Source organism: Oreochromis niloticus, linkage group LG16 (genome assembly GCF_001858045.2).
Source record: "Oreochromis niloticus isolate F11D_XX linkage group LG16, O_niloticus_UMD_NMBU, whole genome shotgun sequence".
NCBI lineage: Eukaryota > Metazoa > Chordata > Actinopteri > Cichliformes > Cichlidae > Oreochromis > Oreochromis niloticus.
The window spans coordinates 17743021-17755750 of NC_031987.2; the positions used below are offsets into that span (position 1 = coordinate 17743021).

Sequence of the window (12730 nt, forward strand, 5' to 3'; positions counted from 1 at the left end):
CTAATGTATGGCAGCTTAAAAAGGCAGGGTTTTGGTGTGTGTGACTTGAACTTGAAGAGCAAAGGTGTTTTTTTTTATCCAACATTAATGTATTCACCACAAAACTGGCTTTCATTTAGTGCATGCTTACAAAATACTTGCTTTCTTTATTCTCATCAGATTTAATTATTGTTCATTAGCACATCTTATGAGGCACCAGTGAGTGTTAACTGTCATACTCCCCCTGGGATCTGACAACATTAGCTTACTTTCACACACGTTTGGTGCCTAAGGAGATATCTTTTTTATTTACTTAACACATCTTATATTAGAACTTACAGTAGGTAGGACTCATGACGTTAGCCAAAGTCTGGTTATTTTTCAGTATACTTGAGAATATGTAATAAATGTCCACAGTTAGCAGTCATTTAAATATGGTAATCTTTAAGCATGATTTTTGCTTCAGTAATGTGTTTGTGGTAATGAGAACAGTCAGTGATGCTGAGCGATGTGCACATAGATTAATGACGGTGCCAAAACAAATTCTACTTAAAATCATGAAAATGAGGAAAACAAACCTTTATACAGCCATGTTCTGCCGAGAGACTAATTAAACATAACCAATTTAATTAAAACAGTGTTTATAATCAATATGACATTATATTTGATATAATTCTAAGCTCTCTGCAATGGAGTGATTACGATGAATAATTTCATTATGAATGGCCTTGGTATAAATCAGCAGCAGAAATATTAGGCTAAAAAAGACATCGTAATGTAATTAGTGGAAACTCTTGAGGGGATCCATATTTCATGACAGAAAATGAAAAGCATGGCGAAATGTCAAAGAGTAAAAATTACCTGGAGAATTTACATAAATCCTAAACATATATTACTAACTAAGATGTTTGTCCAAATAATCATTTGCATTAGCTGCAAACAGAGAATAATGATGCTGAAATGCTGGACAGCAGTGATTCCAATACTCCCAGCTTACACAGAGTTCATTACATTTCGCTGATAAAGCTCCGTTTGGCTCCAGCTCCTCAGTATATGCACAGAGCTGTGCAGAGGTTACACACAGCCATTCTCTTTGTGATAAAAAGAAAGCCTCTGTTTCTGTGCTTCTGCAGAAACCTACTGATGGATGGCCTCCTAGATGTCAGCAGTCTATTTCAGCAATCTTGAAACACAGCATCCCTGTTTCAGATTTCCGAACTAGATGGTGGAAAAGGCAAGTTTTGTGAATTTTATTTCTAAGCAGACCACAGCTTTTTGGAGACAACAGAGATTCTGAAGTCGACTTCATTTGGTCTTTACACATAACCAAAGGAGTTTGCTGTGGATGGGATGAAATCTACTGTGAGAACCCTCAGGGGAAGTGGCCTGCAGAATTAATTACTACAGTCTTCTGAACTGTGACCAGCCAGCTGAGGAGGAAAAAGGGGTTGGCTTTCCAAAACATTTCAGCCTTCTTCAATTGGGTACATGCAATATATTGTATTGGAGTCTACATACACAGACCAACTTTTTATTTTTTAACTGGGCCACATTCAGCGTCAGTTCATGTTATTTTGAGCACAAAGACTTTAACCAAAAGTAATTGGGATGTAACTGATATGTTAAATTATATAAACCAGTGCACATCCATGCTACACTACTGTTTGGCCTGTTTGTACTATTGGCAAAAGTAAAATAAATAAATAAATCAATAAATATCAATAATGAAAAACAGGGTTGGTAGATATTGCTTACATGCTAGAAATGGGTCATTTTAACCTGTTGCTAAGTGGTTGCTAAGCATGTATAATTCAAATTTTGTGGAAAATTAAATTAGTTATTACCATGAAATAAAAACGACATAATGCTTTTATAAGGTCTCATAGGTACAAAAAGGAATGAAAAAAGACTTATTTTGGCACATTGCTAGGTGGTTACAATGCATGGTTAATTAATTTTTTGTGGATATAAATGAGATGCTATTGTTGTAACTAAAATGATGTGGATGTTTCATAATGTGTTACAGGTGCATAAAGGCTAAAAAAGGGTAATTTTAGTCTGTTGCTAAGTGGTTGCCAGGCAATGTGATGCTGTCATAATATATAATGCACAAATCTTTTTGGAATTCAGTTAAATATTATTGGTGTGAGATAAAACAATGTGATGCTTATAGGTGTTATAGGTGCATAAATGCTGAAAAAAGTCTTTTTAGCCCATTGGTAGGTAGTTGCTAGGAAACATGACGACATGGTAACATCTGATATAGATAAGAACCTTCAGGGGCCTAAGATTTACCTGCATGGTGTACCTGCAGTATTATGGCAGAAAAGTTTAATCCTTTTTTATCCCAGTGATTCTAATTGGTTTGGTGCTTTTTGAGAATCTGGGAAGTATATCTCAAAATGTGGACTCATCTGTCATCTGTCAAAAAGAAATTAGAGATATTTGGACATAATTAGATAAAGGCATAAACAAGGTCTCAGAGTAGAGTGCAATTTAAGATTGATGTTTTTTTTGTTTTTGTTTTTTCCCCCACTCAGAATTTTGTAATTTCAACAGAAAAACCACAACCACTCACAAAAAACACTTTCTGCAGAGAACATGTGGAGCTGCTTAAAATTATATGGAAATTACAAGATTTTATAAATGCATTCACTCTGGCAAGTCAGGAATTGAATAAACACTAAACAATACAGTGGGGCATTGGCTTTCAAAGTCACATACCAATAAAAAAGAAAGCAAGAAAGAAATTAGCTACATCACTTTAGAACTGGGAATATTTTCTGATTGCCACATTACTGCAAGCAACACTTTGCCACAACTCTGTCATTTTTTAGCAAAGATACACACTATAAACTACACAAATATACACGATTCCTTGACCCTCACACAGCAGGGCAAATAGCTGTTATCTCCCACAGTTCACCTAGCATCTTTCACGGCAATATAGTTAGTCAGAGAAGGAGCCCAGTTCTCACTTTGTGATTGTTGAAACAGCATAATATAACACAAGCAGTGTGATATTCATTCTCCTCGAGCTCCAATGCCTGTACATGAAACTAGCAATTTTGCTGCATTTCAGATTCTCCACGTCTGTCAAAAGCTGGGTCATTGATCGGCCTGACAGGAAGTGCCAGTCTATAGAGAGCTGCTCTGAGTGCTATGCTGCTGTAGAGAACATGACAGGTTGATCATTTATGTCTCCATTTCTCTACGTTAATTTTTATGGCCAGTCTTTTATGGTCACCCTGTGCTCTTATCAATAAAATAAGAAAAAGGTAAATGAAAACCTGAGTCAAGACAAATATATCATCTAAGGTCTAATGTTATTAAACGTCGGGGGATTATTCTTCATTTTTTAAGTTACTGTATCAAAACCTTTAGTTAGCGTGCTAGCTCGTAGACGTTAACAGGGATTTGACAAATTGACTCTAACATAAGGTCATATAAAATGTTGCATGATTTAAATGCATTAAAGAGCAATTTCTTTTCTTTTTTTTGCATTTCTAAATTGAATAGAAACTTTGCTGAGCAGAACAGCACTTGAAGACACTTCCATGTAAAAGACTTAGTTTCTTGCCTGACAAAACAGAGACATCTGAATTCAGATGCTACAGATGCCAAAAGCAAACACCAAGGGATGACTTTACAATATGACAAAGTCAAAGGGTCTAAAGACTTATAAATCTAACAGAGGATCAGCATAGCTTTTCTCAAATATACTTACCAGCTACCCTAGGCGCAGTATTTTCTTTCAATTTTAACCTTCACCCAAAAAAAGCATTAGGTTGAAGGTTAAATTGTCTTTATTAATAGTAAACATAAGGAGTATACTTAATGCTTGATTGGGAGGGACATCACATGGGGAGTGGGGGTTGGGGAGTTGTCTAGCTGGCAAAAATGGATGATGTCATAGAAGCATCCACAACAGAATATCAGTAATAAACACATTATTGAGCAATTTCCTACAAAGACGTATCCTAAGTTTAATGTCAATACCAAAAAAGTTTGCCAGGCAGAGAATGGACTATTGATGCTTTAAAATATCAGTGTCTGGAGTAGTAGGAGCCCTGGGGTTGTGGTGTGTATTGAGTTTTTAAAGCTTAGTTAAAGGTGTGCTATAAAAAGGGCTACTAAAAAGCTGTATGGGGTTAGAATTAGAGATGGCACGATACCACTTTTTTATGTCCGATACCGATACCGATATCATAAATTTGGATATCTGCCGATACCGATATGAATCCGATATAGTGTTTTTTAATCAATAAAACTGTTTTTTTAATATCTTGCTGCGTTTTGTATAAGGTCATACTCAAGTTTAAATAAACAACAACACTAAAGCTATTCTGTTATACCTGTATGTAAAAAAATACACTGCACCCAAAATATTTCATAGTTCAGCAATACTTATCAATCTAATAAACTTAAACCTGCTCCATCCTCCCTATTCTGGTATTTTAAAGAGTACTTAGCAGAAATATTAAGCAACCTAACTAATAGGGTTGCAAACTCCCAGCAAAAAAAAAAAAAAAGGGAACCACCCCCCACCCCCCACCTCATGATGCTTAATCGACGTAATCAAATTAAATTTGATGCAGTATGAAAAAAAAAAATGCACAGAAATACATTATTTTTCAAGAATAATTAAATGGATTCAACACACTTGCTTTACTTCTCTCTGGGATAACTTCCTCGGAGATGAAATGCTGGATTGCTAGCGAGGCTACAAATACACACAGCTGCTCTATCACGTGAGCACACTGCTCCGACGTGCTACGGTTATGGGGCAAGTTACGCCGTGTCGCAAGTTTTGTGAGGTCCTTTTTTGATATTTAATGGATCGGATTACATTTTTTATTTCTCTCCGATATCCGATCCAGTAATTTAGGTCAGTATCGGACCGATACCGATACCTAAAATCGGATCGGTCCATCTCTAGTTAGAATAACAATTTTTATTTATTTATTTTTATAACCTAAAATAAGAAATACTCATCACTTAGACACCAGAAACTTTCAACCAGAGATAATACTTTCAGAAGACAGATACGTTATAACTTAAGAAGCAGACATACTGCAGTATTTTCATGTTATTTTATTTTATTTATATAGTGCCAGTTCACAGTTCATCTGTACACTCATGCCATGTCATCTATACTCTTTGTACTGTATAGGAGGACCCTACAATATTAGAGAAATGAGATCAAAAATTCCCTATGAGCAAGCATCCGGTGAGTTGGGGAGGAAAAAGAAATAAACAGAAAGAGGCCTCTGGCAGAATCTCAGGTACAGAGAAGATCTAGTCATCTAGTCACATAACCACACCTGTTTGCTGCCTACACAGTACTGTTTTATATGGTTGCCACTTTCTCAGGAGTCTTTTTGGGTTAAGTGCTTTGGTCAAGGGCACCTCAACATTGACTGCATAAAATTACAGTTTACATTTTTATATATAACGGTAAAAATTTAACAACGCTCTGACAATACAACTGATATCAATGGGTACCACACACAATGTGTGAGGTCGTTCGTATTGGATAAATTGCAGAGGATGGACCACATTAATATTCTGCTAGGATGCTCAGCACCAAGGTGTTTGTGGTCAGCAGGGCCAAGAATTGATTAACAATTACAAACCCTGACGTTGGACTTTAATGAGTGAGATAAAAAAGAATTCTCTGTGCCAGGATTTGCTTTGTCTGGTTTCTTAGACCAGTTATTTTCTCTGGTCTTATTTTATGGATTATAGTGAAAATTATAATATTATAATAATGACATTTATTACTAAATTACAGGAATTCTGCTGCACGTTTGGCACCGATGATGTTGTTTCTCTTTTAGATACAAGTGTACCGTGCCCCTGAGCTGTTGCAGACATTTCAGAGTGGATGAGTCTTGGCATAGTTGAGACTGTACCCTCTTATTGTGACACATAGGCTGTGGTGTCAGGAATGTGTGGGCTGCCCAACTACTATCTGCTACAGTAACAGTCATCACAGTCTGCATAAAATGAAAAAAATATTCAAATACACCGACTCTCTGTAGGCGGAAACCTAAAGCCAGGCTCTGAAAAGATAGAAAAAGGGCATTCAAGTGAACTAAAAGCTCTTTATTGTTTGGATCTTTAACTATATTCTTTGGTTCAGTATTTTGTTATTTAGGTAATACTGCTTCATAGTGAATAAGCGCACTTCTGGGAACACAGAGAAATTATACGATCGTTATAAAACACATTTTTTTATGTGCCTGAGCAGCTGATCTGCTAGTTAAATCATCTAGTTAAACTGATTACATAAACAAACAGTAAGGGGAAAATGTTAATTTACCAAACAATATCTCAGATTTCCTAAACGGTTTATCAGTAAAGACCCTCATCCGACACACAGTCTCCTTCAAAAACCTGCATACAGCATTTGCTTTGACTCTAATGAAATTATGGAGAGTGGCCACAAACCCCACGAGAACAAGGGGTGCCTGGAGTCATGCATCTAAGTGCTGCTGGACAAACCCCATTTCCCTTCCTCATGATATTCACCATCTTGACAGGGGATGATCAAAATAACACTTATTTATTTATGCATGCTTCCAGGAATCACATGTGGGCTCAAGAAGTGTATTCCTGGAAAATAAATAAATAAATAAACAGACATCATCCAGACATTGTGACATTGAGTTTCTGGGCACCAGTGGAATCATCTGAGAGTAGCATGCTGTAACCCAATATCATTAGTTTCATATAATATGTTGAATATTTTGAATAGAATGAAGACAGAACGACATGACATTGACTGCTGAATATTAAATTGCGCTCTTAAATCCATTGTTGACTTTGAACACATTACAATTGCAAAATATTAAAATGCATGCTTTCAATCTTTACTTGAATAAACTTTTTTAGATAATTAATCTCTCTCTTTTGAGAAATGAGGCTTTACCCATGTTGCAATTTACATGCATTTAGTGGACATTAACACATTATACAGCAAGTAATTAATAGTGATGTCAGTGACTTTAGTTTAGCATAAGACTATAAGGATGCATAGTTGTCATCTGTTAAAATGTGCGCTTATTATCAGTGTTGTGCTTAGTCTGGCCTGACTAAGCAGGCCTGACAACAAACACAAGTTGTGTAGCATCAGTTCGATGGCTGCACTTGAGGTAGTAAAATTAATACTCAGTAACAATTTTCAATTCTGAGACTAATTCTGACTTTGTGATCCCTGGAAATTCAAATTTTAAAGAGACTATTGCTTTACAGTTAAATTCATATAGTAAGACAAATACTCAAGTAGTGTTGTTGAGAGCAGATGAACGTATTTAAAAAATGCTCGACCTGAACATAAAATTCTAAATTAACTTGGAGTTATGCCATTTATGTTGAAGACCCAGGACCTGTGCATGCAGTCCTAAATGCCCGCTATTATTTGTATATATTTATTTTTTGTTATTTTTATATTATTATTTTGCACCTTTTAGTTTCTGCATTTCTTTTAAGTCTCATTTTATGCAGTTTTTACCCCTACTCCGGGGAAGTTTGGTTGTACTACTACCAAAGACACTTCCTTTACTTTAGTCAAGGTTGCCAGACGTGGTTGCAAGCAACTTTAATTATTCTTCACAGTTACAGACACAATATATTCACATCCTTAACTGCAACAACAATCATCTGGTGTTTTAGATACAGTGGTGTAAAACAAAAGTGAAACAAATGACTCAATGGAGTATCACTGGCGCACTAAGTGGTTACACTCCACATGATGAGAAGAGTTAACTGTGGATGGAAAATACTGTGGTGGTTAGATTTTTTAGTTTTATTATGTTACAATGTTGTGCAAGCTTCTGTTCTCGCTGGAAAAGAAGGATAAAAAGGTACTGCCTGCAGGCATCAGTCACATATTTTTAGTATTTATTTTCTCTGCATATCATCATAAATATCATTATTTCTTTAAATATCTTGAAATCATTTTAAGGCTATGTCGCCCACTCCTATTTGGGCATGTAGACACGATCAAGACTGCTGAATTTCAAACAAGCATCAGAATGGGGTGGAAAGGTGAATCAATTCAATTCAATTTCTCAATAGCGCTATTTATGAATAGTTCCAAATCACAACAGTTATATCGTAAGGTAAAGACCCTACAATAATACAAAGAAAACAGAGAAAACCCCAACAATCAATGACCCCCTCTGAGCGCTTTGGTGACAGTGGGAAGGAGAAACTCCCTAAACCCAAAACCATTCTCAAGGAGGGGCACCATCTGCCGCCACCAGCTGGGGTCATAGATAGCACCTTAAAGCAAATGGGGTACACCAGCAGAAGACCACACCGGGTGACAGTACTGTCAACTAAGAAAAGGACAATGAAGCTAATACCCACTAGCTCATTAAAATTGGTCAATAAAAGAAAATGCTGCCTTGTCCAATGAGTCTAGATCAGAGCATGAAGCCAATAGCATGAAAACCTGGATCCATCCTGCCCTGTATCAATGGATCAGGCTAATGGTGGTGGTGTAATAGTGTGGTTAATGCCATCTTGGTACACTTTGGGCCATTTATTACCAACTTAGCATCATTTAAACACCACAGCCTGCCTGAGTATTGTTGCTGACTATGTCTATCCCTTCTGGACCACAGTGTATCTTCTGGTGCCTACTTTCAGCAGGACAACACATCATGTCACAAAGTTCAAGATCATCTCAAACTGGTTTCTTGAGCATGACAATGAGTTCACTGTACTGTGTTGGATTGGAAGCACAACCAACAAATCTGCAACTACTGAGTGATGTTATTATGTCAATTTGAACCAAAAACTCTGAGGATCGTTTCCAGCACCTTGTTGGCAGTTCTGAAGATAAACGGAGGTCAAGCCCAGTACTGACAAAGTGTACCTAATAAAATGTTTTTGCATAAAGTGTAAGCATATACTGTATTTGCTAAGGTTTAAATACTACCAATAACCATTACAATCCAATATTCTTAGACATTCTTTAATCAACTTTTATACATGGAAAGTTTTGGCCCATCAATTCTTTGGAGATAAAAACAATTCAAAGTCTTTAATCTTTAAATATATCTATGTAATGAAAGGCATTATGTTGGATTTCTAAATAATAATAACTATTTTACTACTATTAGTATTTTGAGAATCATTATTATTATTATTATTATTTTAATGACAATGTTGACAGGTGGCTACACTTGACAGTTCTCCACCTCTTCTACCTGTCACCACTGTCCACAGTGATAAGCTGTTGCTAACCACATGGTCTTCTGAGAGTTGGACGGATTATTATTTCTCATTAAATTGTAACTAGAAGGAGCTGACCCCATAGAGAAGAACACCAACAGGGACAAGTAGAGAGGCAGAGTGAGGCTTGGTTCAGTAATGAGCACATCTCCTCCCATACAAAAACTCATTAAACGTGTAGTGGTCAAGAAAGTCACAATGGGACTATGACAAGATCACATACAGCACAAGACCACCAAACAACCTTAATAATGCAGAAGCTGGCTTTGTGCTGCTGTTGAAGCTGTCAATCTTCAGTGCAAGTAGCCATGTTTGTCTAATCCAGCAAGAGGTTTCTCCACTCCAAGGCATATTAATGAGATTTTCACATCTCGTCTCCTCTTCGGGGAGGAGAGCTAAAGAACTTGAGTAAACCCTTTCAAATTAACACGTACAGTCCCAAGCCTTTGATTTTCCTTTTCGCAGCATTTTGTTCTCTAGTGACTGACCATTAAAACAATTGTTAAAAGAAAAAAAAAGAACAGAAAAAAATAATTACCTTACAGCATTAAGCAAAGAAGACTTACCATCAAATCTTTTATGTCTCGAAACAAAGGTGCTTCTCAGTGTGTGACTCATTTCATCAACCAGATTCTCAAAGTCTTGTTTACTCTGTTGGCCAAATCTGTCCTCCATTTCTTCGGTGCAACATGTGTTTCCCTGAAGACATACACGAAGATGTGTCCCTGCAAAAAACAACACAAAAAAAGCTATATTTTTCACTCCAAACCAAAACTTAGGCGACGTATAGGCACTGTAAACCAATGTAATGACCAATGAACCATGGAATAATTGCCTGCAAATGATTATTATCATTATCATTATTATTATTTTTAATTTGTAAATATTGTTATTTTGTTTGGGTTTTTTGTAATTTATTGCTTAAAAATGTATTGTGCAATTTATTTAGTTGGGTTTTTTTGGGAGGAGGGTAAAAAAAAAATCACATTGATGCTGTAGAAGTCTGAGAAATTCAAGAAAACCCATGTACCACATATGCTAAACTAGCTGTTACTAGGTTAAATAATGTTGGAGCATTTTTTAAACTACTGTATCTTCTGATGCCATATTTTTAAGAACTCAATGACCAGAACATGATTGGCTTAGTTAAATTTTAAAATCAGGAAAACTGGGAGTCTATAGCTATTTAAGACGATATTGTTGTGATAGTGACATGAAGGTAAACAGCAGCATTTTCTGACCAGGAAAACTGAAAATTGAGAGTGCATATGGCTATGGATAGGAAGGTTCCACAGCTTTGCTCCAGTATTACCTAACTTATGTCCTCCTTTGCATGGCAAGTTCTTTGGGAAAGCCCCTTCTGCTGTTTACTTGGTCCTCACTGGCTGTTCAAGAAGATCACATTGTTTCACTATTCTCTTACAAGGTCACAAAGCCTTGAGCTCTTTCTACAGGCACAGACATCAGAAAGGCTTTAAGGACTGCCATGTCCGCTACATAAGTTCAAAGATAGTTTTTACTCAGAATCATGGTGGTTGAAACAATGTTGCACTCTAACATGTCACAGCTTACCCCTATAAATCAGACGAGGAGCTACAGGGTCTCAAATTCTCTGAAAGGCTCCCTGGACAATCTTCTATCTCCACAAACTAGCCAGGGAAGGAGTAAGGCTAAAGTGTTTCAACTTTTGAAGCAAAGCCACACGCTGGGATCAAAAATTATTAAGTAAAAAGAAGCTTTTTTGGTTACCAGAGTGACAAGTCCCATCTAATTAAAAGGACCAACAATGAGAAAAGTTCAGACTTCACATGCTCTACTGCAAAATTCCCCCTGCTTAAACATTAGTTGTTTTTTAACCTATTTAACGGATAAACCAGTACTATTGTTAGTATGTTTTTGTCATTTCTGGCGAGGTCTGACTGGTTGGTTATGGGGTTTCTCATTTGTCTGAGAGACAATAAGTGCTTTAATTGACAAGGGCTTATTAAAGATAAATCAGTTGGGGAACAGATACTCCATAGTTTTAAAATATTCCTTTGCACATTACATAATTTTTAAAATTCTGAGTTGAATATAACATTAATGACCTACATCACTTCATTTCCCCAAGCAGCCATATTAAGACAGACACAGATAATGAAAGATTCAGTCTAGAACAGACCGTGTTTCATAGAAACATTCATAACTAGGATTTTTAATACTTTTCATGCCATTAGAATACCAACAAGCATGTGCTGTGCAGTCTTTACAGCTCAAATCAGATCAAGTAACACCTGTCGAAAGGTGATGACTGGGGCTGTGCCACATTATATTGTTTGTGATAATATGATATGGCAAATATTCATATAATATAATTGTCATATCATGATGTCAAAGATATAGCAATACCATGCGTATATGTTCCCTAGTGTTCACAACAACAAGCAAAGACCAGATATGTCTGACAGGAAGAGCTTCGTCTCAGCCTCCAACGACCATTAAGTAAAAAAGGCCATTTCAGCAACTTCCAACAAAGTGCAATACTTTACAAACTATGCAGGAAAATTATTCCCATTAAAGGTGAAAACAACATTTAGCTTCACCATCATTTTACATGTTGTAGTGCCATTTTTGGGAGCATTTCAAGTTGATATACATCAATACAACCATTATAGCCCAAATTTTAATAATATGTACGCATTAAACCCGGCCAAAGATACACCATTCCAGGGATAAAATAATCCTCTGTAAATATACCGCCTCACTACTATTATGCTACAATGCTGCTATGTCGCTGCTGGTATAGGGTTGGGGTTTTAATAAATTCCCACTTCAAATTAGGAAGCATTTCAGCAATGATATTAGCTCATTGGGAAAGTCTATTCATTTTGTTTGCACTTGTATCAATACAGGGGACAGCAAGTATTCTATCTATTTTATCAGATAAACTGAAATACTTGGAGAACACTACAAACAAGAGGACAACATTAGAGACACTTAGCTTGACAGAGCTACCTCCTAATTCTGAACTTTTACCTGTGTGGCTCAGTCACATCAGTAAAATTACGACAGAAACTCCTTTCATCAAGAAGAGAAAAAAAAAGAATTGGTGGCTTCTGGTGTTTGTCCAACAATGTTGTAATCATTCACATTAAAGAATATAACAATGTAAAAGATTCATGTCATGATTCGATAATGAAACATCACGACCACAGGTTATCACAAATTTCCGTGAAAGATTGTGATATAGTTTTAAGGCCCGCTCCCACACCTAGTGAGTACAGAGTGTGACAAAGTAAGAGTCAACAAAAGCTTCATTTTTCTGGTGCTTTCACAGTGTTTCACAGCCACTATTTTTGAACGTAGATACAGTATTATTACAATGTAATTCACTGTAGCTGCTATCACAACAGAGGCAGTTTCTTTTTAAAGCATACAAATGGAGATGTAGTTACAAGCTCTAAATATTGCTACACATATGATCTCAAGGTTAAGAATAAACATCCATGCTGAAGAAACCAACATT

At 36.3% G+C, this 12730-nt stretch overlaps 1 protein-coding gene across 2 annotated transcripts in view; it reads right to left on the reverse strand.

Moving 5' to 3' along the window:
* The window catches only part of LOC102079339 (glypican-6), a 79527-nt gene that overhangs the window by 51002 nt on the left and 15795 nt on the right, over positions 1–12730 (reverse strand). For both annotated transcript variants that reach the window (XM_019353385.2, XM_019353386.2), the window contains exon 2: positions 9792–9950. In XM_019353385.2, coding sequence (XP_019208930.1) covers positions 9792–9950 — 159 coding nt within the window. The remainder of the gene's footprint in view (positions 1–9791; positions 9951–12730) is intronic.